General features: G+C 50.0%; 1 protein-coding gene across 2 annotated transcripts in view; it reads left to right on the forward strand.

The window, feature by feature from the left end:
* Positions 1-19,206, forward strand: part of SDK1 (sidekick cell adhesion molecule 1) — a 917,991-nt gene extending 898,785 nt beyond the window's left edge. For both annotated transcript variants that reach the window (XM_087417496.1, XM_087417497.1), the window contains 4 exons: positions 111-248; positions 3,205-3,325; positions 3,810-3,939; positions 16,728-19,206. In XM_087417496.1, coding sequence (XP_087273622.1) covers positions 111-248; positions 3,205-3,325; positions 3,810-3,939; positions 16,728-16,982 — 644 coding nt within the window. In that variant the 3' untranslated portion in view covers positions 16,983-19,206. The remainder of the gene's footprint in view (positions 1-110; positions 249-3,204; positions 3,326-3,809; positions 3,940-16,727) is intronic.
* The last annotated feature ends 7,762 nt before the right edge of the window (positions 19,207-26,968 follow it).

Genomic DNA, 26,968 nt, shown 5'->3' on the forward strand with positions numbered 1-26,968 from the left:
CTCGGGGTTGTCCCTCATATCTTCCATCCCCCACCCACTCCGCTCAGCGGCAGAGGACTGAATCTGGAGTTTCTATCAGACATCACTGTGTACTCGTGTCTGCCCTGCAGCTCAAGTGGAAACCCCGTTCTACGAGGAGTGGTGGTTCCTCCTGGTGATGGCGCTCTCCAGCCTGATCATCATCCTGCTGGTGGTGTTCGTCCTGGTCCTGCATGGACAGAACAAGAAATACAAGAACTGCACCACAGGTGGGGCATCTGACTTTATTTCCCCAAAAGTGCCCTGCCCACCCGTGAGCTAAGGTTTATACATTTTTTCCTCTCCCGGATCAGCCGTGCCAGCATCCACACTTCCGTTTCATTTGCCTGTAGGAGATAAAGTAGATGCAACGCACTTCCCTTCTGGAGGCAGCGAGGTCGAGCAAAACAAGAGTCGACCTTGGTGCCTGGATTCTGGCCCTGGCTCTGCCCTCACATAAGCCATGTGTCTTGGATATGTCATTTGGTCATTTGGCCTCTCTGAGCCTCAGTTTCCTCACCTGCACTGTTGCTCAAATGCAATAGTATTTTTGAATCTGATTAGAAAGTATGAAGCATTAAACAGATGAAATATCGTACTGTTCAGTGTCATGAGAACAGTGAACTGGGTGCATCTCAGAAATGTCAGTGTGGCTCATGGAATATTACAGAAACGTGTCTCTGGTACAGCCTTTCTCATCGATTGAGTTTGTATCTGGCCTTACCCACCGCGTTCCAGCTCTGAGCCTCTGAGGGCCGGTCACTCATGTATGCTCAGCATCATGTATGCCTTGCCTGGCATACAGTAGGTGCTCAGTACGTGTTTGTTGCTGAATGAGTCGCCATCATTAGAGAAATGGACAAATGGACATGGGGCAAAGCCTGTCACAAAAGAGCACGTTCAGTATAACTCCATTTACAGGAAGGTCAGGATTGGATGTTTCTGGAAGGCAGAATAGTGGTTGTCTCTTGGTGGAGAAGTATGAACAGAGAAGGTATGTGAGGGAACCTTTCGGGGTGCTGGAAATGTTCTATACCTCTCTGCCAATGCTGGTTATACATGTAAGGAGGAAACATCACTCCAGAGGCTTGATTAGTACACTTTGTGCATTTTATTATCCTCAATTTTTAAAAACTCATAATTACCATTGAGACCACTTCTTTGCATAACCAGAACATGGCTGACCTCTGGACTGTGGTCTGTTTTAGCCCACACAGCATCTGCCGCAGCGGTAGCCGGGCCCAAGAACGTGAATGGTTCTCGGGGTGGCCGCGCCGGCGGGACAGGACCTGCCTGTGCCCAGCCCCGTCCCTGGAGCTTCTCCCGTCAGCTCCTCTGTCTTTCTGTTGTAGAAAGGCCGATCCCTGATGAGGTTTCCCTTTAAAGGAGCCGGCCATGGTAGCCCTCAAGGCTGAGGAGGCCGAGGAGCGGATCCCCCAACCCCAGCCACCAGCGCCACCCGTCACTGTGCTGAAAGGTTCACAAAACCAGGCACCTGAAGCACTTCCCCATTTGCTGTGGTAATGTTAAGCGAGTCATCCCTCCAAGAAAGGATTTATTTTTTTCTGTATAAATTCACTCTAACAAGTGTTCATAAATCAGGTTTTATTCCTATGGGATTTTACAATGTATGAATGGCATGTCATTTGACTGAGTTAATGCTGTTACAGAATCCCGTGTCTGCCGCATAGAAAAATCTCCCCGCTTTTCACTCTCCTTCTCCATCTGGAAAACAGACCTGAGAAGTCAGAGCTGACCTGCAGCTTCTGATACTTGGCCTCACCTTGGAGTATTAATTTAGCACCATAATTGAAGCCTAGAAAAAAGAATACTTTCTACCAGAGCGTCTACCTTCCCGCCCAGGAGATATGCAGAACCTCCACCTTTGCTATTTCAGCCTCCTTCTGCCCCCTGCTTGTACTCCCGTGTGCTCCCGTCCTCACCAGATTGCCTTTCTGATACTGCTTTTCACCTGCTCACCTCCCATCCGTCCAAATCCTTCCTCGCCAGCAACTTCAGCTTTCACCCTCCCCTCTGTGTGCTGTTGGCTTGTTCTGTCGCACACAAGTAGAGCATTAAGGCGTGTTGAGGGGCGCTAGGTTCCCAGCAGAGAGGGCCCCTTGGGGGTTAGAAATGGCCGAGGAATTTAACAGGCGTATGTCAGCCCCTGGTGTGTGCTCAGGCACTGTCCTGGCGGCTGGGACAGTGGGAGCATAACACGTGAAGTCCGGGCCTCAGAGAGCTTAGAGTCTAGTGAGGGGATAGAAGGTAGACAATCAGAAACAAGCACATACATGAAAAGTATATAAAAACACACAAAGGTGGTGATGAGCACCAGGGGGAAGCATTATGCAGGGTGAAGACCGTACGGAACGCTGGGAGAAAAGGAGGTGGGACAAGGGGCGGTTGCCCTTCCAGGAGGTCTGAAGAGTTCTCTCTGCCTCCTGACATGTGAGCTGTGACCTGAGGGAAGGGAGTGAGTAAGCCAGGAGGATATCTGGGGGAAGGGGCTTCCGGGGACAGACCGGCCCCAGCACAGGGACCACTGTAAGGCCTTTGGCTTACACGCCAGATGCCATGGGAGGCCATCGGAAACTCGGTCCTTTGGTTTCTTGTAGCTTGACTGTTATTCATTTGATCTGCTAAGATATTAGAATATGTTTTGATATGTATTTGTAAATTTACTTTTTTTAGAGTGGCTTTTAGTATATTGACAGATACGTGCAACAGTCAATTTTAGAACATTTTCATCACCTCAAAAAGAAACCCTGTCCCCTTTGCTATCACCCCCCAGTAAATTTACTTTCTACGTACTGTTTTGTTATATGATTGTGAGTTTTTCATTTTGAAATTTATTAAATATTTAATTTCTCCAATTTTTAAAAAGTTTATGCATTTTGAGTACTTTTTCATAAAATACTGATAAGAATACTGGTATTTTGGTGTCAGGCAAAGTAAACACCAAAATGCTGATACTGTCATTTTGGGGCAGCATTGTAACTAATAAACGGCATTTCTCCCCAATGTGACTCTAACGCCTTGCAAGCTGCAGCAGGTCCGGCCCGGCCCTGGGCTCTGCGTTCACGGGAACTCAGTGAGCACCTGTGGTGGACCAGCTCTGGCTCAGCGTGGCTGCAGAGGGCACCTACTGAACTGTCGGTGCTCGTTTTCCTGGTCTGGCTTTAGGTAAGAGCCTCTCCAACATGGAGGAGTCGGTGACCCTGGATAATGGAGGATTTGCTGCCTTGGAGCTCAATAGCCGCCACCTCAATGTCAAGAACACCTTCTCGAGGAAGAACGGGACCAGGTAGGGAGGCAGCAGCTGCAACCCCCATGGGCGGCATCTGCCCGAGGGACCTGGGCCAGCCAGGGCCGGGGTGCTGGCCGAAGACATTCCCCACGCCCACTGGTACCCCCGAATCCCAATAGGGGCAGCGTTGAATCTAGGAGGGCAGGCATGGCAGGGGGGGAGGGATATTTTACATTCGTTTCTAGAGATATGAAAAGAGGGCAGATCTCAGGTGTGTTGGGAAGTGGTCTGGGGAGACCCCTGTGCCAGCTGACCCAGCGCCTTGGATTAGGGGATGCCTGCTTCACCTGGGCGTCAGATTAAGCTGCAGTGGACTTGTAATGTTTTGCATCAGTTGCCAAAATGGTGTCAGAGGCAGTGGATTTCCGCTCATTAATATATGAACGAGACCAGAGGGCGGGTCAGGAGGCCTCCACGGCAGGTAGCTTTTGCCCAGAGCTGCCCTGAACCAGGGTAACTTGCAGCATCGTCCTCATCCCAGGTCCCCGCCGCGGCCGAGCCCTGGTGGGCTGCACTACTCAGACGAGGACATTTGCAACAAGTACAACGGTGCCGTGCTGACCGAGAGCGTGAACCTCAAGGAGAAGTCGGTGGACGCCTCAGAATCCGAGGTCAGTGCCTGAGACCACCATTCCCCACTTCTGTAGGGAGCCCTCTGCTTTCTTGAGGTGCCACATACTTGTCTTGTCTCATCTGAGTCTCACAAGAACCGCACAAGGCAGGCAGAGCCAGTGACAAACGACCCCATTTCACAGATGAGGAAAGTATGAGCAGAGCCCAAGTTCAGACCCACAGCCCCCATGGGCCGTCAGCCCCTCACACACAGCCTCGAGCAGAACAGATGCTTCGGGCCTGCTTTACGGGGAAGCAGATTGTGCCTCTCAGCAAATCCGCTTCTTAAATCCCAGGGAGCTAGGGTGAGAAAGAGACGAGCTGGCATCCTCTGGGAGAGGCATGCTGCGGACAAGGGTCGATGTGACTGCACGCCCAGCAGGTCTCGCATCTGCCGCTGGGCGCTTTCCCATGCTCTGTCTCCTTTAGTCCTGGAGGTGACATCAGTGGTGCAGGGCCAGCTCTGCGATCAATAACTTTCCCAAAGTGGACTTCCAATCTGGAAACCATTCTCTTTCTGTTTTGTTTTCAGAAATAAACCTAGTGTTTCTGGAGGTAACCTTAGAACTTGGTGGCCCCTAGACCCCAGTTGGAAAGTCGGAGGGCCTGAGCCTGCAAGACTGATAGGAATGGGGACACCCTCCCCCTACCCCCTGGCATTTCCTTCCCCTCCCACCAGCCTCACCCGTTCTTGCTTCCTGGTCTGAGGAGGGCGATTTAACCACGGCAGCTCTGGGTCAGTTAACAGGGTCTGGTGAGCTCCCACTTGAGACGTGTCCCTGTCCTCACTGAGCAGTTGGACGAAGGAGATCTTGCCCCCTAGAGAGTGTCGGCTTCCAGCCGTGACCCCCAGGACCGTGGGCCTGCATGTCTCAGGCCTCCTTTGTGTCTGGGCGTCCAGTTACAGAGCTGAGCACGTTCCGTGCGCGAGGCTCAGTGAGGAAGCAGGCCAGGGAGGACGCTGTCCAGGGAGATGGCCGTGGGGGCTCCAAGCAGGGGCTCAGCTCCCCCTCCCCTTGCCTCACCAGCGCGCCGTCTCAATAGCTTACATTCACAGGCAAACCGGCTGAAGCAGCAATCAAAGAGGTGGTTCCCTCTCAGTGCTAAACTTTCTTATTTGAGACATGCCAAGTCTGGAGAGGGACAAAAATCAGCAAGCCATTTGCTGGACACGTAGGCCTGCCCACCTCTTGGCATTCATACTCTAAATCAATATTTAATCTAAAATAAGTCTCACCTCCATTTTGACCTGAATTCAGGCCTTATTGAACCCCAGGTATCCATAAAATGGCTTCTTTTAGATTGTGGTTTGTATATGAACTAGGGAGACAGGACAGCAGCTGGGGTCAGTGTGACACCGGCTCCACTCTGCTTGGCACTGTCTGTTTACAAAGGACGCTGGGCTCCCCATCTGGCCCATAGGCTTGGGCGTGATGAAAACAGCAGCAGCACTGCAGCTGTTGGGAAAGGGACACTTGTCTGCAATCGAGGGGCTGTCAAGTGAAATCCTGCAAAAACTGACCTGCTCTCTTGTGATAAGGGAACAGCAGCCTCGTTTGTGCTGCTTGCACGAAAAGCAGCCAGAACGTGGGAAGGAGCAGGACTGCCTTCCTGCAGGGCCTTTCTGGGTCAGCAGTTAGAGACACGATCGCACAGCACCTGCTAGTGTCTGACCTTCATTCCTTGACCTGAAGCCTTTAATGTATACAGGCGTCATGGATGATATTCATGGCGATCGTGCATCAGCTCTGCAGGTTGAGCTAGTAACAGTTCAGTGTGTGCCAAGCACTAATTGAGCACCTACTGTGGGCCAGGCATACTCCTTTAATAGTCACACCAGCCCTGCGAGGTAGGGTGATTCTCACCATCATTCCGAGGACAAGGCTGAGTCTGAGGTCATCTCCAGAGCTTAGCTGAGCTCTGCCCGCTCCACCGCCTCCTCCAGCCCAATGCCAGGGAGTCAGCGGCCATCCCCAGAGCAGCCAGAATTGGATTCATTCTCGAAATGGGTTAATGGAAAGCATTCAGTCTGTTTCTCCTCTCACACACTCAGGGTGTTTTGAGATTTCAATTCAGCTGATTTTTATGGAGGATTATGAAATGCATGCAGGTTCTGAGCTAGGCGTATACGTACATGCATACATGCACACATACATGTATACCTCAGTACAAGCACACCCATACACACAGAAGTGGAGGAGGGAGGGGATGGGGCACGGAGGGAAGAAGAGAGGAGGGCAGAGGTAGGAGGCGAGAGGGACACGGAATCCACACTAAATCCTGCAAGGAGGTTGTTATGATCCTCATATAATAGATCAGAGAGCTGAGGCTTACCGAGGGTTTTGAATGCCTTCCCCAGACACCACAAATAGGTGGACTTGAGAGGCAGACCTGCAGTGCAGGACTGAGTTGTCATAGCACAGGGACATGTGGCTAAGCGAGTGAGGAGCCCCTGTGCCAGGAGGAAGGGGATCCTTTTGTAATTCCCACAGATGCCCCTCGTGGTACCTGGGTCCTCTATCTGCTCCTGAGTTCCTGGGTAGGTAGAGTGAGGCCTGTCTTTTTTCCAGAGTTCTTTGCTTTTATAACCTTGCTAGGTCCCAACTTTGAACCTTATGAATTTGGGAGATTTGCAGGCACTAAATATTCATAGAATCCAAACAGAGGGAATTGGGGGACTTTCATCCTCTTGGAAAAGCCAGCTCAGATGGGAAAGTTTACTTTGAGTCAGGTTTTTTAAACAGCTGGATTGAGGTATAATTCATGTTAGCACACAATTCACCCATTTGGCATATTGGTTATTTAGGAGTCTGTTTTTTAATTTCCTCCTATTTGTGAATTTCCCAAATTTTCTTCTGTTATTGATTTTTAATTTTATTCCACTGTGGTCAGAGAACATACTTTGTATATTTTCAATCCTTTTAAATTTATTGAGTCTTGTTTTATGGCCTAGCATATGGTGTATGCTGGAAGAATATTCCGTATCCACGTGAAAAGAATGTGTTATTCTGCTGTTCTTGTGTGGAGTGTTCTGTTGGTGTCTCTTAGGTCTAGCTGATTTATAGCGTTGTTTAAGTCTTCTATATTTTTTATCTTCTGCCATCTGTTAATGTATTGAAGTCTCCAAATATTATTGTTGAATTATCTATTTTTCTCTTCAATTCTGTCAGTTTTAATGTCATGTATTTTGGGAATCTGTTTTTAGGTGCATATATGTTTATAAGTGTTATATCTTCTTGATGTATAGACCCTTTTATCAATATAACATATCTCTCTTTGTCTCTAGTAACAGTTTTTGTCTTAAAGTCTATTTTGTCTGATATTAGTATAGTTACTCCAATTCTCTTTTGGTTACTGTATACGTGGTATATCATTTCCAACCTTTTCTTTCAATCCATTTGAAACTTTGAATCTAAAATGTGTGTCTTGTAGACAGCGTATAGTTGGATCTTGTTGTTTTATTCATTCTGTCAATCTCTACCTTTTGACAGGTTGTTTAATCTGTTCACATTTAATGTAATTACTGCTAAGGTAGAATTTACATCTGCTGTTTTGATATTTGCCTTCTATATGTCTCATATCTTTATTTCTCTATTTTTCCATTACCGTCTTCTTTTTTGTTAAGTGGATATTTTCTGTGTACCATCTTAATCTCCATGTTTTTTCTTTTACTATATTCTTTTCAGTTATTTTTGTTAGTGATTGCTCTAGTATCAGTATTACTTCAGATTTATACTAAATTTCAGTGACACATAGAAACTTTATTACTGTATATCTCTATTGCCTCCTCCCCTTTTTGTGCTATTGTTATACATATTATGTCTCTATATGTTACAGATTCAAGAATAGAGTTTTCTAGTTGTTACTTTACAGAATTGAAAGTCTTTTAAAGAAGTTGAAAGAAGAAAGGAGAGCTAGTATATATTTAAAGTTTATGACTTCAACCTTCTTATTTACGATTTCTAGTCCTCTTCATTTCTTCCTAGGGATTCAAGTTACTATTTTCTTCCTACTGCTTCCTTTATGCTGTTATTGTTAAAATGTTACATTTCTATGTGACAAGCCCAACAGTACAATTATGTACATATTGTTTTATGCAATTGCTTTTTAAATCAGATAAGAGAAGAAAGGAGAAGAAATATGCAATTATACTTTTTATAATTACCTATGTAATTGCCTTTGATGGTACTTTTTGTTTTTTCATGTCAATTTGAATTACTATCTGGTGTCACTTGCTTTCAACCTGGCAATCTTCCTTTAGTATTTCTTGTAAAGAAGGCCTGCTAGCAATGTGTTTTTCTGTTTTTGTTTATCTCAGAATGTCTTTATTTCACCTTCATTTTTTTTGTGTGTGTGTGAGGAAGATCAGCCCTGAGCTAACATCCGTGCTAATCCTCCTCTTTTTGCTGAGGAAGACCGGCTCTGAGCTAACATCCATAGCCAATCCTCCTACTATTTTTCCCGAAAGCCCCCCACTAGATAGTTGTACATCATAGTTGCACATCCTTCTAGTTGCTGTATGTGGGACGCGGCCTCAGCATGGCCAGAGAAGTGGTGCGTCGGTGCGCACCCGGGATCTGAACCTGGGCCGCCAGTAGCAGAGCGCGTGCACTTAACCGCTAAGCCACGGGGCCGGCCCTCACCTTCATTTTTGAAAGTTGTTCTGCTGAATATAAGATTCTTGGTTGTCAGTTTTCTTTCAGCACTTCGTGTTACCCCATTGCCTTCTGTCCTCCATTTTTTCTGATTAGAAGTCAACTGGTAATATCATTTGAGTTCCCTTGTACGTTATAAGTCATTTTTCTCCTGCTGGTTTCAAAAGTTTCATTTTGTCCTTGTCTTTTAAATTTTTGACTATGATGTGTCTGGGTGTGGATTTTATTCCATTTATCTTACTTTTAGTTTATTGCTCTTGTTGGGTGTGTAGATTTTTTTATCAAATATGGGAAGTTTGAAGTCATTATTACTTCCCATTTTTTTCTGCTTCTTTCTTTCTCTTCTTGTCCTGGGATTCTCATTACACATATGTTGGTGCACTCAGTGCTGCTTCACATTTATCAGGTGCTCTGGAGTTTTTTTCATTCTTTTCTCTCTGGTTTTCAGACTGCATGATCTCTATCAATCTATCTTCAAGTGCACTGATTCTTTCCTCTGCCAGCTCAAATCTACTGTTGAGCCCCTCTAGTTAATTTTTCATTTCGATTATTGTATTTTGCAACTCCAGAATTCCATATTTGGCTCTTTTAAAATCATTTCTATATCTTTATTGATATTCTCTACTTGATGTGATATCGTCATCATACTTCCCTAAAGGAAACATAGTTTCCTTTAGTCCTTTGAACATATTATAATAGCTGCTTTTGAAGTCTTTGTCTGCTAACATTTGGGGCTCCTCAGAGGCTACCTGCTTTTTTCTCTGTTTATGGGTCACACTTTTCTGTTTTTTTGAAAATAAGTCATTTTAGATGATATATTGTAACAGCTCTGAATACTGATATCCACCTACCTGCTCCCATTGAGGATTGTTGTTTGCTTAATTATTTGTTTATTAACAAATATAGTGTTAACTGGCTGGACTAGTCCATGATGCTCTTTGCCTCCACAATGTGTACACTCTGATGTCCCTCCTCAGAGGTGGGTCTTGGGCACGCATGCAGTCTTCCTGATGACAAGGTGATTGCTGTTTTAGCCAGGCTGTCTTTGTCTCTTTTTCTCATCTCCCCATTAATTTTCTGGATGGTTTACCACTATTGGTATCACACCCAGCTGTTAACCTCCACTATGTGCTAGCTCTATTATTTTTGAGGATGCTCTGGGGTACAAATTCCTCCATAGTTTGATCCAATTAAATCCCAGCCCTTTCACAGTGGCAGGATGTTGTCCATCTTTGTATTTTGCTCTGACCCCAAGAGGGCTCTCCTTAGCTGACTCTTTCCCTGGTTCTCTCTGTTAAACTTCTGACTGGTTCATTTCTTCACTTGTGGCTATCAGGGAACTACCAGCTTCTTCATAATTTCTCACCCCTAAGGTCTTCATTGTTTTCAACAACGCCCTTAGGCATGCTCTGTTCCAAAGAAAGCCATTCCCCTTAGACAGAGATGAGGAGCTCTCTATTCTTATGGACTGTCTCTCCCTCCTGTCAGGACCTCTGTGTCACAGCACCAAAGCTAGGGGTGGGGACAGCAGCCCTCTTCTCCCATGGTGACACACCTGCCTTACAAGTGGGGCGCTGGGCCAAGATGGTAGCCCCTGGTCTTCTGGGCCTGCCCCACCCCAGTGTGGAACTTCTTCCCTACAATCGAGCTGGGGTGGGGGCAATTGAGGCTCAGTATTCTCAGCTTGCCACACCTGGTGTAGACTGTGCAGCCTACAAGTTATGACTGGATAAGGGAAGGGAGCCAAGTTCTCTTACCATACCTGCCTGCAGCATGGAGCTGGGGGCGTGCAGTGGATGAGAGATGCCGGCAGCTTCCTCCCCTAGGTCACACCAAATTCCCAGACTAGGAGCTGGAAGGAGAGGGAGCCCTGTCTTCTTGGCCACATCTGCCCAAAGGGGAGCTTCTGTGACACTGAGCTGGGGGATGGGGGGAGCAGGTCATGGGTCAAATGCCATAGACTCGCTGTTCTTAGTGAAATTTAGATTTTCTGGAATAAATCTGTCTCCATTTGCTATATGTTTTTGGCACCATTGCCAGAGACTTTAAATTGTTGTTTATAAAATAATTTTCCCCAGTTGAATCATTGTTCCACTGGAGAGAACTGCTGGCTCCTCACATGGCCATTCTGGAAGTATCTTTTGCCTTCATCATTGATGATCCTGATATTCAGAGGGGACTGGTGAGAAACACGGGCTAAGTTCTGACGTTTGCTTTCCTAATGTAGCGTTGACTTCTGGCCTAGTCCCTTAGCCCCAAATTCACAGAAATAGAGTCAAGTTACAGGACCGTAGATAAAACCCTTAAAGAGAGAGGCCAGGGTCTCAGGGAGAGCAGACCTGGGGTGGTCAGCAGAACACACCCAGAAGCTGTAACGCTCATTTCAAATAGGACTGTCTAAGAGGTGACTTGGGTCTGGACTTTGATTTAAGATGTTTATCGTCCCTACTGGAGGCTGCTTCTGGATTGAAATACATTGTACTCCGAGATGTTAGGGAGGCAGAGTAGAGTACGCCTTGTGCCCTGGGTTCTCTCAGTGGTTTGACCCAGTGTGGAGGCAGGAGTGAGGAGGGTGACACCATGACTGGGGCAGTGTCCCCTCCCTCCCCCCTGCCCACCCTCTTCCCCAGAGCCCAGGGGAGCGAGGACTCAGGAACACTGGAGGTCTCTGCTGGAAGAGCTCTTCTGCGAAGCTAATATTTCCCTAAGGAAATAGTGATGTTGTCTTTTTCTCCCCAGAGTGTTTTTTCCCCACCATTTTCAGAAATATTGCTAAAGTGAAAATTCTGAGAATCAGTTTACAGCTGCACAAGGACCTGCCTGCTCGGAGCTGCTCTGAATTAGGCCGCCAGCCTCACACGACACACGCTGTGGCTCTTTATGTTTCTCTGGTTAGAAATAAGAGGGTTTCTCACTACTTTATCACATGTCTGCTTACGAGTTACATCAGGACTGTTGTTCAAGTCACATTTTAAAAACTGTTTTCAAAATCCAAAGAAACAGTTTTCAAAATCTCTCCTGCTCCAACCCATTTAGACCAACCCCCTCGTACCTAATTCATTCCCTAATAATATTTGGGTCTTTCATCTTGCCAACATAATACCAAAAGTGCTGAGATTATCTCTATTAGCTGCTTGACAGGCATCGGTGCACCTTTAGAAACTCTCACAGTCAGTCTGCCACCACATCCAATCACACGCTGTCCTTCCATGGTTTCCTGGGAAACCAACACACATCGCTACCTCATATCACACAGAAAACTTAAAAAAAAAAGGACCCCGCAGCATTTCCTTATTGTCAATAATTCTAATGCATTAAAATACATCCCCACTAAAACATAATAATGTCATATAAACAATAAACAGAGCAGGCCTTAGGAGGAAGAATGGCATTTAAATTCAGGGTTTTCTCGTGGGGACAGTGCCAAGGTCTGAGCAGGAGGCCCCGCTTATGTGTCGTGTGACCCTGGGTGAGTTCACACTTCTCCATAAGTGAAGAGCAAGAAGCAAAAGGAGCCGCTCTTAGTCTCCTCTCTGTTCCTTCTGCATGGCGGTTCTATTCTCTCACGGTGGCTTTTGGAACCACTTGGCTGGACCTGTGGCCCTGGCCACTCCAGGCTCACAGCCGCCCAGGTTTGCCCCCGCATGAAGAACTCTGCTTTTCCAATGCAGTGTGGAAAATCCCAGGGCAAGTTCTGAGAGGCTCAGCTTAAGTCACGCCCACCCATTAACCAATCACTGTTTTCTGAGGGACAAGCCATTCAGCCCATGTGACAGGGAAAGGCAGAGAAGAGTCACTTCCTGAAGGTCATTCAGGAAGGTCAAAGCCCAGACATGAACCCTGGGACATCGCTGTGAGCTAGAAAGCCACTCCTGACTGTGTCTCCAGCGAGGACCTCTTCTTAGCACCCACATTTGTCACAGACTAGTCTCTCCACACTACAGGACTTTTAGATCTTTGGTTGAGAAAATACATAATGATATATAGCTACTAAAAGTCTCCAATGAAACTATTTTTTATTAATCACATAAACACACATATGGGTGTGGTACATTTGATGCATTCATCCTCCGGGGCGGGCTGGACTTGCTCTTAGAAATGCTGACTCCTGCAAGAACTCAGGGGTCCCTTCCGGACTGCCCTTAGGTCCCGCCCGGCCCCTGTGAACCCGGCTTCTCTACAGCCTGAGTGGCTGTAGGAGAAGGGGTGGGCAATGGTAGAAAGAGGGGAGAGAAGTGTCCGAAAGGTCACCACCTGGGTGCTGGACAGATTTGCCAAGACAGAACTGCTAGCAGGAGTGACCACTGCCTGTGGTGATTTCTCCACCACTCAGAGACTTGATGTAAGACCCACCGTATAAAGTGTTTCTCTAACCTTTTATAAAACTGTGGTTGAAGGTGTCCCCGACGTATTGCTAGAAAGGCTTTACTTCTGCCACCTTTGGCTGCGATACCGGTGCTGGGTCTGGCCCCACTCTCTCCCTGGTCAATATGACCTTGAGAAGGTCATTTTCTTCTGTGGGTCTTGGGTCTTTCTACACAAAGTGAGGAGATTGAATCCATTTGCTACTTCTCACATTTTCCACACAAGTATTCTTTGTGGTTGGGACAGTGAAGGGGGAGGACCCAGGGCACCAGGGGATATGATTTGAAGAGAGTGGAAATCCTGAATCCTATATTCAGTCTTGAGATAATCAATGAACCCAGAACCCAGTTTGTGAAACCGGGAACCATATTGCTGTCGTCCGTTCCTGAGTGTTCTGCAAATTTCTCATGAGAAAGGGAATGCCTTCGATGTATTTTGACATGGGCTCTTTTCCCCTAAACTTCAGGAAATTCAGAACCAAAATCAGTGTCTGAAGAAGCCCAACTCAGGGACAGGTGACATAGATTCCTTCAGCTCCTTCCGATGACTGTGGCTCTCATTTCTCCCATCTTAGTACACTCAGAGCTTTGCCTTGTCAGCCGCCTCAAGGCCTCCAGAAAACAGATGAAGAATAGGTCTTAAACAGCAGCCACAAATACAGAGGCCAGATCTCTTATCTGAAACCCTTGAGGCCAGATATAGTTAAGAATTAAGCGTTTTTTCAGGTTTGGGAATATATCGTATATTATGTAACACCTCCAGCAGGGTCAGGGCAGCAATCTATGATCGCATACTTAGTATTTCTGCAGCAAAACCTAAAAATAAATTAACGCTAAACAGCTTCACATCAGTTCAGCTCAGGGTGAGCTGCGGAATTAGCTCAGTGCAGGTCAGGCTTTGGCACCAAATGAGTTGCAAAACCAGCTTTTGATTTTCAGAGCATTGTGGGGTTTGGAATTCCCAACAGGGGGTCATGGACCTGATCAGCTGATGTGAAGGAGGCGCCGGGAGCTGGGGACCAGTTCCCCATCAGCTGAGGCCGCAGAAGCCTCGGGGGCTGCAAGGCTCAGACGTGGGCTCCCACCCTGCCCGGGAGACCTGGGCAGCTTGCGGTCTCTCTGAGCTTCTTTCTTCATCCAGAAAATAAGAATAACCACACCAAAAAAAAAAAAAAAAAAAGAAGAATGACAACACCCACCTCCCAGGATCACTGTGCAGTTACAGAGACGGTGCAGGGGCTTAATCTGGTGTATACTAAGCGTCCACTGACAAGAAGCCGCTCTTGCCTCTAACGTCATCATCATTGTCGTCCAGTGATGGAGGAGCTGAATGTTCTCCACATTTGGGACATGTCAGGAGGGCACATTTTTCAGCCCTGCATGTATATGAGCTCTGAGTCAGTGAAAAGCAGAGGAACCACAGATGTGTACAGCTGCCGCCAGTTTATTGTGCCGTAATACAAACAGTTTACATTGAACATCCTGAGAAGTCCTGAATCTGTGACTTACCGTCACTGTCATGTAAATATTCCAGTTAGAGCCAGATTTTCAGTCTGCATCCGAAAAATCCCAGGAGTCTCCAGCTCCGCCCTACATACACCAGGGATTTCTGCAGGGCCCAAGGCCACCACTCTTATAGGTTTACAGGACACAATGCTGGCTCCCAGCTGGAGGACGGTGTCAGTCCAGGGATCAGAGTTTCCTGCGCAGGTGGTGACGTGGGTCATTCCCTCTCCAGCAGATGAGGGAGAATGGCTCCAGGCACAGCGCTCAGAGCACCCAGGGACCCTCTGTTTTCATGAGTCTCTGTAGGGACTCCACCTCCACGTAACATGATGGCAAGCAGCAACTTTCCCTTCTTCCCCTGCCCCCACCCCAGCCTGGCTGCTGATCAGAATCCTCCCAGAGCTTCAAAGAAATACACATTCCCGGGCCCTGCCCCAGACGCAGTGGATCAGGAGAGCAGGAGCCATGGCCCGGGAATCTGTGCTCCTCCAAAACTTCCCTGGTGATTCTGAGAGGGCATTTTGGGGCCACTCACTGCTTTATACCTTCCGGGCCTCCTGACAGCCTCTGGGGAGAGAGAAAACGGCAGGTGTGGCTCACCCCTTGAGAGCTCAGGTACTGGAGCCCAGAGAACAGGTGTGCCCTGCTGGGCCGGGCGGCTGCAGTGTGAGGGACCAAGCCAGACGCCAGCCCAGTGTCCGGTCAGCGTTCTTTCAGCCCTGGCAGGGTGCCCTGAAATGGGAGAGGCTTTACCCAGCTACAGTTTCCGCTTCCCTCCTTGAATTTGAAAGGCTGGCCGGCCACTGTGTCTATAGACCCATCCTTGGCATATCGAAGGCGGCCTCTGCAAGGTCCCCAATGGGCCAGGGAGGAGCTCCCTGTGCTTTCAGGGTCTGTGGAGCATCTCAGTGTCGGTCCTCGCAGCAGAGCCTGGGCCAGCCTGCGGGCTCCATCCCCACCAGGTGGCAGGGAGTGCTGAGGGCTCAGGAAGCTCCCAGGATCCAGGTGAGGGTCCCAGGTTCACCCAGCACGACTGGGACGGGGACATCAGGGGCCCTCCACCCTCTTGGGAAAACACTCATTTCAGCCTCCACTGTCTCCTTTAGCAGTTCTTCCAACGACTTAAAATCAACTCCAAAGACCGTAAAATACATGAGATAGAGTTTTGCTTTAAGAAAATGAACATAGAAACTGTATGGACTGAATGTTCTTAGTGGAAACTGCTCATTTATTTTATAAAAAGAAAGGGGAAGAAAAACCCTCAGAGGGGCTGATCTTCACACATCCACGAGCCGCCCAGCTGCTCCCGCCAGCTTGTCTGCAGCCTCGTGCTGAGGGGTCGGGCCCTTCAGCGCCCGGAGAGGGAGGGGCCCTGGATGCATAGACATCATGCCGCATTCAGGGCCTCATTTCTTGGTGACCTCCCACAGAGGGCTGCACGGATGTGTGGAAATGTGTGTCCCATGGAGGAGACACCCCCTCCTCAGCTCCACATGTGCTCAGATAGGTTCCCACTGGTCTGTGGCAGCCTACTTTGTGGTCTCAGGCAGGTTCTAGACCCTGGACCTTCCACACTCCCACTGCTCTTCTGTGTTCTATGCTGTGAGGACACACCGAGCGTCTTCTTGAGGCCGTGTAGACCTCTCCTGGTGTGGGAGTGCTGTGTAGACCTCTCCTAGGGCAGAAGTGCAGTGTAGACCCATCCTGGCGTGGGGGATGCCCTGTAGACCATTCCTGGGGTGGGAGTGCAGTGTAGACCCTCCTGGGACCAGCTCAGGCACACTGAGGGGTTGGGGAGTGGAGAATTAGGAGCAGGAGGGACAGCACGTTGTCCTGGCTGGACACAGCAGAGATGCTGAGCTCCCGTGGGGCTGGCCGGGGGAGGCCTAGGGAGGTCTGTGGGCACCGTGTGTGGGTGGGATGACTTGGGGGCTGGGGGTGGGATGAAGGGGAAGAGGGCAGGAGACAGTTGACAGGCACAGGCCCAGGGTGGGTGACTAACGCTGGTCCCACCTCCTGGCCATTCCCTGTTTCTGGCTCAGCCTTGCTGCCAATGGCCGCCCTCCCCTATGGTCACCCTTTCCCTGTGGTTGCCCTCCCCTGTGGCCACTCTCTCCCCATGTCACACCCCTCCCCCCGCGCGTGTGACCACTGCTCCGTGCCCCCTTCCCATGCCCCCCCAGTGCCCCCTGCTGCCCCTGCCCCGCCCTCCCCCCCGCCGGCTCATGCGTCCCTCGCTCACCCTCGGCCGCTCTCCCCCAGGGCACCGACTCCGAGTCCGAGGACGCGCCCCCCCAGCACTCCTTCGTCAATCACTACATGAGCGACCCCACCTACTACAACTCGTGGAAGCGCCGGGCGCCGGGCGGGCGCGCGGCCCCGCACAGGTACGAGGCGGTGGCGGGGGCCGAGGCGGGCCCGCACCTGCACACGGTGGTCACCACGCAGAGCGCCGTGTTCGCGCCCGCCGGCCACGGCGCCCGGACTCCGCTCACCGGCTTCTCCTCCTTCGTGTAGCGCCGGCCCGCCCCGCTGCGGAGTCTATTTTTAAGACAATCAACTCCAATAACTGAGCTCCAGTTTTTGTTTAAAAGAATTCTGATACGTGATGATTTTACCTACTTGTGAACACTAGATTTAAATTAGAAAGGTTTTTTTAATGGCTTTTTGTAACATCGCTGCAGGAAGCGGGTTTCTTTGTTTTTCTTTTCTTTTTACGAGAAGGTGTATTTCACTGGTGCAATGGCGTGGCACCCCGGGGCCTCTGAAGACCTGAGACCTCCCCAGTGCCAGGTTTCTCCGTCCTAACGTCCAACTAGGAAGGCTGGAGGGGGAGGAAAAGCTGGGGGTCAAGGGAGACCCCCACCTGCCTCCAGGCGGCTCCTTCCTCTTCTCTACCTCCTCTGCCTGCGGAGCCCCAGCGGCTCACCTGACTCTCCCTCTGTGACATCTCCGGGCTGTGGCTCTCTCCTGGGGTGTGACAAGCGGACGTCTGATCTGGGCTCAGGGCTCTCTCCCCAACTGCTTCCATCTCTGCAAGGTCCCCACTGTGCGTTTCTAGGTGGGGAATCAGCTTTAAGGCTCCTGGCAATGGGGCAAGAGATTCTAAGTGGTGTCTCTGACCTGGTGACGGCTCAGAGCTGCATTCTGTCATTCCAGTGGTGAAATATTCGGGGCTTTCTTTCTCTTTTCTTTCTTTACACCTGATAGTCCAGGAGCAGGAAACCACCCCCACGGCTGGACGCCACCAGCACAGCCCTCAGCAAGCTAGCTCCTTCCTGTGAACACAGCCCACGGCCACCGCTAGCCCCGAGGAAGCGAGCCAGCGGTTTCAGAATTGCTTGTTGTGTAAGAGGTGTGCATTGTTAACCAGAGTATTTTTTAAACCTTTTTATCATTTTTTAAAATATGTCACATGAAATGAATGAGTCTCTGCTGTCTCCAGGTGCCTTTTTATTAATCGTTTAGTTTTGTACATGGGAAAGACAAGAGCGCCAGTGTCTCCAAATAAAGTGAACCGGCTCCAAGGAAACGGGGGCTGCCTGGCCTTGGGCTCACAGCCCTCCGTGCCCGCACACAGTGCATCCTCCAGCCCGGCCTCTGGAGGCACCCTTGCTCCCCCCCGCTGCCCACCGCCTTGCCCGCCAGTGCTGCTGCTGTCCCGTCCCCCGATCCGAGGCCAGCTTTTAGCCTTAACAGGTTTTCTGAAAACGTTTTTTCTTCCTTTACTATTGTTTTGTTTTAGTTTTTTAGCTAAATGAGAATGGCATGAACTACTTTGAAAATCTTAGATTCTAAGCCGTAGCTGTCCCTCCAGCCCATCACATTATTTTAGCAACAGGTGGCTGAGGTGTGGGTGATCAGTCCCCCAGGCCAGAGCCGGGTCCATCTGTAACCCGAGTGCTGCTGGTGCCAGCCTGTGTGTGTCCGGGAGGGCCCCACGTCCCCGCCCGCCGGCAGGAATGTGGCACATTAGAGAACAGCCACTCTGTCTGTGGACACTCCCAGCGCACAGGGGAGCAGGGCGGTGCTCTCCTCGCCGGGGACCTGCCGGTGCTCTGAGGTGGGAAATGGCGGGGCCCAGCGCCTGGCCGGTCTCGTGCCTCCTGTGGAACCTGTGGTCTCTGCTCCACTCTCCTTTCTACACCTCCGTGGGGCAGAGGGCATGTCTTCACCCCCAGCTGTCAGAGTTGCTGGCTGTGGCCCCAGGAGACCAAGGAGAGTTTTGCGTTGGGTGAAAAGCCCCTTTTCAGTTTTTCCAAAAGTAGAGGGTGTGTGTGGAAAATTTCCTTTCTCTCTCTCTCCTCCTCCCTCCCCTCCTTCCTTCTCTCCTTCCTTTTCTGCTTCCTTCCTTCTTTTTCTGAGTGGAGGGAGAAATACTCTAAACCAAAAATCCTAGACACTCTGCCCAAAGCTGCTTGTGTGTGAGCCTCGCTCCCCACAGTTCACAGGACCCACCGCGGGGCACAGAGCCCACCTCCCTCCCCTCGGCCCCAAGACCCAAAGTGGATGGGAATCCGTGAGGCTGCAACATGAATTTCCTGGAAGAGAAGGGATAGACGGAGAACGTGGACAACACTGCCTTCTGTGCACTTCGCTCTCTAAGCCATACAGACTTCGCTGTAAATAACGGGGAAAGTGTTGAAACGTCTTGGGATGAGGACGATTTGGGTTGAAGTGTGGTTTTTGCTTTTGGGTTTTTGTGACAACAACATGACACTCTTTTTTCAGGCTCACTGTATTCCTGTATTCTCTCTACTTTTAGTAAACTTTTTTGGTATGGGATTGTCTGTCCGAGGCTGCACTGGCCCCGTGGCTGCTGGAGGACTGGTGGCGTCTGCGCTCCCCTCTCACTGGGGGGCTCTGGCCCACGAGAGACACCCGCACCAAAGGAACAGAGTGGGTGTTTCTGGTTAGAGTTCAGCCTCCTTCCCAATATGGGCGTTGAGAAGCGTCACTTCCTAGCTTCTCGTCTTTAGGGAAGGAAAAAAATCACACAACAGGAAAATGGATACTGGATTTTAATCGCAGTTCTGAAAAAAGGACAAGCAATGTCTCTTTAACCAGGGCCGCCTTCTGCAGTGGTGCCATTCAGGTGCCTCGTGGTGGGCAGTTGCTGAGTCCCCCATGGAAGCCCTCAGATGGGCTTGAAGAGTGCCATGGCAGGCGGTGGCAGATGAGCTGCCCTTTCCTTGTGAGGAGGACACAGCAAAGCAGCCAGGAGGGGCCGCGGTCTCTGTCTGAGCTGCAGGGGTGGGTTTGCATGGGGCTCCCCTCTCCACCAGGGAACCAGGGCACAGTGTCCAGACAGGTGAGCAGCGGGGCAGGGCTGTGGGCAGTGCCTGTGCCCAGCGGGCGGTAAGCACATCAACTTGACCCCCTTTACCTCGTCCCTCTGAATAAGGCCCAAACAGAGGCCTCTCCTACCCCAGCCTTCCGTTCTGCTTCTCTCACTGCCATGCTTTTAAGGAGCACTCCATTAAATGTGGTAGCAGAGAAAGACGCGATGTGGGGTAATGTGGGGATCCTTCCCCCCTGCCAGCGATGGAAGAGACTGCAAGTGGATGGCCCTCTGCCACGTAGAGCTTCCACCCTCCCGGAGGATGATGCCCCCTCTGGAAACTTCTTTTGATGCTGTGCTTGGACCTGATCACCACTGGACTGCAGCATGGTGTTTGCATAATGGTTCGTAGCATGGTTTTCAGTTTTTTGGAATTCTTCGCACACAGTGTAGTTATTCTCCCAGTGAGCAATCAATCCGCGTATCCAAACGTGCCTCTCTTTAATTCCACATCCCTGTAGCTTGGTTCTGGTCCGAGAGGTGGAACAAAGCAAAAATCCGTGAACCGGGCTAGTCTGCCGGGGCATGCCACCTCTCTCAGCGTCTCCTCCGGTCTATCGAGAGCCTAGGTCAGTCCTGAAGCTTTCCCCACAATGTTTTCTGGAATTGGGCAGACCACCAGATCTCATTAAAAAGAAAAAAAAAAACCCAACTTGTAGGAAGACAGAGAGGTGCTATGGGTACGATTTTTAATAAAAACATCCTTTTGTTCCTTATGCGCTTGTGATTTTCTTCAAGTATTGATGAAATGACTCATGACTTCTGGGCTGTAAAGATGAAACACTGAAACTGAACCCTGGGGCTGTTCCAGACCCCGCTCCTGTTGACGTGCCAGCGGGCACTGGCGTGCAGGACAGGGGAGTTGAGGTCAGAGGGATTCAGACTCTCCCAGGGGAGGCATGCCCCGGGCAGCACCCGGGCTGCGTAGCCAGGTGGCCTGAGACAGGCAACATGGAGCCTACGCCCTGAGTGGACTACAGGCATTCTCAGTGCCAGCACCAGCCCCCCACCACCTGGCCATACGCCCACAGACTTCACAGGTGCTCAGAGTGGAGACTGCTCATTACCAAACTTAGGTTGGGGGAACGCGGGGCCCTGAGCAAGACTGCCTTCCTCCTAAGGAATCTCCCTTCCCCTGGGGGCCTTCGCAGGCTCAGGGAGCACTCTGAGTGTGGGGAAATGAATGAGGCCATTCCCTCCCTTTCCAGTTAGACATGTGTGTCAAGGGCGTGTGGCCGCAGTGCCAGAGTCCACCAGGAGGGGCGCAGCTTCGCCCTCATCCTCAGGTCCTGCCAGCCTCAGATGGTGGTTCTCAACTATGGTGCTTAAAATCTCCGTGCCCAGGCCACACCCAGACCAACAAAGACAGAATCTCTGGGGCTCAAGCCCAAGCAGCCAATTTTTTTTTGTTTTTGAAAGCTCCCCAAGTGATTCCCAGGCGTGGCCAAGGACGGGGTGTTGGGAAGAGGCAGCGGCTGCCAGCTGCAGGGAGGAGGGGGCCGGGTCCAAGGAGAAGGGGGCCTGTGATTCCAACTCTGCCCTTTTGCTCCAGAAGTAATCACTGCCATTGATGGGCCAGAGGTAAGAGCGTTTTCATTTTTCTCTCTTTTCCCCAACATTTTCCCCCACCATCCCACCCCCCAAAATAAAAAATTAAAATCTGCACATTTTCCACTATCTCCAATATTTTAGAAATTGCAGCTGCCGTGTAAAAAGATAGTTGACGTTTATGGAACACATACCCTGTGCCGGGCGGTGTTCTGTGTTCTTTTCATTGGTGAATCCACGGGACTCAGGACTCCTCCAGGACCGGATGAGGCAGGCACAGTCAGGGGCCCCATTTTGTAGATGAGGAAATGTGCCCAGAGAGGGGAAGCTCTTTGCCTCACTGTAGACAGCCGGCAAGGGGCAGGTCCAGGGTCCAAACCTAGGCAGCTGGGGGCTGCAGAGCTGGGTCCCCAACCACAGCCCTGCACTGCCTCCAAGACGCCGTCTGCTCTCACCTCAGCTTACATCAGACCCATGGACCATTAGTCTTGGAGAAGAGCTGGGCACAGTCACGGCACCTACACATCAACGTACAGAAGATTTCATTGTCCCCACATCGTCTCCTATATTAATAAAGAGAAAACGCATGAGTTAATTTGGCCTTTGTTATGCAAAACCTTGCCATTGTTACCATTGTTATTATTATTATTGAAAAGTTAATGGAAAAATGTTCGAAATGCAACTATTTATCACAGGAGAAAGAAATCTCCATCATCTTGGATGACAGATAGATAAACCCCCCAAGAAGGGAAGACGACTGAGATGGGAATGCTGGCTGCAAGCAGCTGAGTGGAGAGCGTGGAGCCCTGCTGTGGCCTCCAGGGCTCTGTGTGGTCTTGACTCGGTGGACAGGAAGGGGAGGAGCAGGAGGGGAGGGACCTGCCAGCTTGATGCTCACACCTTCCTGGAGAAGCCTGTGGATTGGTGGGCTCTGAGTCCCACAGAGCCCAGCCCCCAAACCATCTAAAGTGGGCGTCCATGGGCGCAAAAACAGTGGGGGCTGCAGGGGCTGGTGGGACCTGCATCTCCATGAGTTCAGGTTTCCTCTGAAAGGAACTGGGGGTCTGGGTCCTCCTCTCCTTCACAGAGAGCCCGATGCACAGGAAGGTGAAGGACTGGGCATCACGAGGACTCTTGAACCAACTGGCACAGACCTCAGCAAAGCGCCTCTGAGCTGAGCTGGGCCTCCAGGGGCAAGCTCGTATGTGTGTGTGGTGGGGGGAGGTCATTTGTGCTTTGACTGCCTAGAACCCATGTGTCCTGCCCAGCTGCATCCTCGCTGCCTCTGGGGCATCGCCTCCCCCCTGCACGGTACTGTACGGATGACCTCCCAGGCGACAGATGACCCCAGCCAGGCCAAAGGCATGGTGCCGTCTCCTTGGAATGTGAATCTCCAGCAGGAGAAGACAAGCTGGAGGCACCTCTGGGATTTCCTCTGTGAGATCCCCTGGTGTCCAGAGCAGCTGTTCTTTCTGCCAGTTTCCCAGCTCAGTTCCTGTCAGTGTGGCAGCTCCCAACATTCTCCCGTTCAATTCCTTCTGCTTAACTTCGCATGAGACGGTTCACCTACTTGCATCTGGAGAACCCAGCTTCTCACCTGGAGGCGCCCTCGTCCTCCCCAGGCCTGATCCCCTTCCCTCCAGCTGGGCCAGCCTGGAAGGGCTGCCCGTGGAGCCACCGGGACAGCGCGGGCTCCGCAGCACCCCCTGGGCAGGGCCCCCAGCCCTCGGAGAGGCGGCCACCTTCCCTGCTGCCCGGGCTTGGGAAGAGATCAATACGGCAGGCTTCCGGCTAAGACAAACGACTCTCCCCATTACAGGAGAGATTTGCCTGCTGGGCGAGGCCTGGTTCACGGTGCACTGTGGATGTAAGCCTTAAGTGTGTTTTCCACAAAATGAGGCATTTCCAGGGCAAAAGAAAACCCACTCTGTGAAAATCACGAACTATTTTTAAACAGGCCCAGCCTGGTGGGGCCCTATCTCTGTAGGTCGGCATTGCTGTGCCCACTCAAGCAGAATATTTGGGTTGACTCTGGTAAATGATAACACAGAGCAATTGCCCTCATGCGTGTGCCCCGCCTTCACCACAGCCCCATCCTTCTGACCACGACCGAGAGGCAGTGGCTTATCCCTGTGGCCCCAGGGCATGTACCTCATGGTACATCCACCTGTGGGAAAGAGAAGCCAGAGTGGGCCTGGCCTTGGACAGCACCGTTTGCAATGAGCTGGCCGGGTCTGAAGGTGGCCTCGGCCCCTCACAGCCGCCGCTATGTAATTCTGAGGTGATGCTGCCAAGGCCTTGTGCCCCCTGCTCAAACCATGGACCCACAGCTCCAAGAAAAAGGCGAAGCGAGAAGTGGTTTGAGGTTGGTGACAAGGCCTTGCCATACTCCCACGAAGACCAAAATTCGGCATGGTTATTGCCAATTTCTGTGACATCCATCAGTTTTAGAGGTTTGGTTTCGTCTGAAGTGGAACCCTTTTCAGATGCTTTATTTGGGAGCTTTTGCAAACCTTCTGATTAAACAGCCTGTTTTTCCTAAAATGACTGATTCGCCAGACACATATTTTAAAATAATTTGAACATGTCCATGGCTTTGCTTGTACAAGTACCTTAGGATTTGCCAAAAACTCTTTTCCTTTAATGGCTTAAGTCAATTAACAGCTAGCATGGGCGAAAATTCCAAGCTGTTAATTTTGGGCTCTGTGGTCTTAAAATGTTCTGCTTCTCCTCAGATAAGACAATATTCTGCAGTCATTAAGCAAACCACTACATTATGGGGTTGAATTTGATCCAGACTCAATATTTTAATTTAAAAAATTCAAATTTCTGAGGCATCCTGAAAATATTTCTGTGGGATTCTCCAAACAGGAGACAGCATTGTTGGCCTGCTGACTTGGGGGGTCCAGAGAGCTCCATGGGCCCCAGCGGGAGCCCAAGAGGAAAATCCTATTCAGCCAGTGGAGCTCGGGGTCTACAGGTAAGATCCCTCTGTCTTAGGGAACATTTTGTTAGAACATTGAGTGCTGGAAAATCGGAGACTTCTGCTCCAGTGATGAGATGTGACAGAAACCCGAAGAAGCCACTCGGAAGGCCTCCAGGGACAGCTCTGCTGGAAAGAGTGGCCACACATTCTCACGGGGACCGCCGGTGAGGGAAGCCACGTATGCATCTCCGAGAGCCCCCCTTTCATCATTCGCCTCAGTAGCACCCACACACCGCCCCCAGTGTGGGCCCTCCACAAAGCCCAGAGACACGGCGTTCCTCACCAGGGTCACCTCCAGTGCAGGTGTCACCAGGCCACCCACAGCAGGAAACGAATTATGCTGCATCTGCTCATGGGAACCTATGCAGTTATTTAAAAGAATGAGATGGAATTACATATATGGGCACAGAGCAATCTCCAAGTTATACCATGAAGTGCAAAAATAAGGATCCTCCCGTGTGTGTGCGTGTGTGTATACATGTATGTGTATGTGTATACACATACACATTCACACACGCACACACATATGCTAGAATGTGTAGAGACTCTTTGGAAAGATGCTCAAGAACTTGGTAACCAAGTAACCAAGTTACCTCTTAACCACGGTACCTCGTTACCTCTAGAGAGGGGACGAAAGGAGAGACTAACCTTCACACCGTGTGAACTTTTCACCAGGTACATGTAGTATCTTTTCAAATAAAAAAGAGAAAAACTGAACAACGCCAGGGCATCTAGGCTGATTGGGCCCCTCCCCCTACCCTACCCCCCAGTACCTGCCTCTCTTGGCATCCTGGACACCGGACATGACGTGAATTGAAGAGGATGGGCCACTTCCTAGCTGTGTGGTCTGGGGGAAATCACTAATCCTCTCTGATTTTTTTTCTTTTCTATAATACAGCCGTGGGTCACTTAATGACAGGGCTATGTTCTGAGAAATGCGTCATTAGGTGATTTTGTCGTTGTGCAAATGTCATAGAATGCACTTACACAAACCTAGATGGTACAGCCCACCTCACACCTAGGCTACGTGGTACTAATCTTATGGGACCCCCGTCGTCTATGCAGTCTGTCATTGATGGAAACGTTGTTATGCGGTGCAGGACTGTATAACACTAGGTTACTTTGAGACTTAAGTGAGAAATGGATGGGAGAGCTGTTTGCAGACTCCAAAGATATGTACGGTGTTAAGTAAAAGTAGCCCAGTTCAAAACAAAACTCACGACCCTGGTTTCAACCAGCCCACACTGCAACTGGGGTGTGATCAATGTTTTATTTGGGGGCAACTTCTGGTTGTACCTTGGGTCAGTCCCATCTTCCATTCAGATTCTGTCTGTACTGAAAAGTGTCATACATTTTTAAAAATTCTTTTTGAAGTTTTAGAAATATTTACTTCTCTAGCTCATGACTTGAAAACTTAGCTAGCTAAGCCCCGCTCTCTCCCGACCATGTTGCCTCTTTTCCTCTATCATGTCTTTCTTGTCCTGGCTTCCTGAGAAGCTTCTAATTCTAATTGTCTTTCATCACGTCGAAGACAATCACCACTAAATTTGATGTCTGCACTTTCTATTGCTTTCCGAGTGAATCAGAATCCAGCTCGAGCTAAAACTGGAAACACACTGGAATCTCAATGAGGACGCAGAGAATCCTGGTGGCTATTAGCAGAGATGATTGGAAAGCGAGAAGATTAATGGCGGGAGGAAGCACACGGTTGGATGAGGTCATGGTAGTCACGACTCCCGACGCCTGTATCTGCTCTCAAAGAGGTTGCTGTCTTGCCAGATCCACAGCAGCCAATTTATCTGCCCTCCTTTGACATCCTGCTTCCATCTGGCCAATGGGAAGAGAGGCTCCCACCCCGCCAGGGCTTAGGAAAGAGCCAGGTCAGCAGGAGGCTACTAAACAGAGGACGATGACGTCACAGGATGTCCGGGATCAAGAAAGTTCTGTGACTTTCTCTGTCCCTTAGAGGCACAGCCTTTGCGTGGCTGTCTCCCCAGTTTATGGATCTTCAGGAGCTAAAATCCTACATCGGATGCTGTCAAAATCCTGGGGCAGTCGCCCCCTCCCAGGCTTGCACCAGCTGATGTCATGGTAGTATGTGTTCGTGTAGGTTACTTATTTACATTTCTCTAAATCGAAATGCACCTGCTTATTAATTTCTGTTTTCTGGAGCCATATCCTCTCACTTGTCGTCAGTAGTTTCTAACGTGGCCAACCCATTCCCTTTAGGGATTCACAGAGGTACCATGAGGGGGCTTCACAAGATATTTTCAATATTTAAAAATGCCCAGGGGCCAGCCCGGTGGCGCAAGCGGTTAAGTGCGCACGTTCTGCTGCGGCAGCCCGGGGTTTGCCGGTTTGGATCCCGGGTGCGCACCGATGCACCGCTTGTTGAGCCATGCTGTGGCGGCGTCCCATATAAAGTGGAGGAAGATGGGCATGGATGTTAGCCCAGGGCCAGTCTTCCTCAGCAAAAAAAGAGGAGGATTGGCATTGGATGTTAGCTCAGGGCTGGTCCTCCTCACAAAAAAAAAAAAAAAAAAAAAAATGCCCAACAAGAGGTTATCTATTTTTCCTTACTTACGATGTGCAGGTGTCTATGCTTTGGGCTGAAATAACATCTGGCCT

The sequence above is a fragment of the Ceratotherium simum genome, chromosome 26 (assembly GCF_057802395.1).
Source record: "Ceratotherium simum simum isolate JZ-2026a chromosome 26, ASM5780239v1, whole genome shotgun sequence".
In the NCBI taxonomy this organism is placed as follows: Eukaryota; Metazoa; Chordata; class Mammalia; order Perissodactyla; family Rhinocerotidae; genus Ceratotherium; species Ceratotherium simum.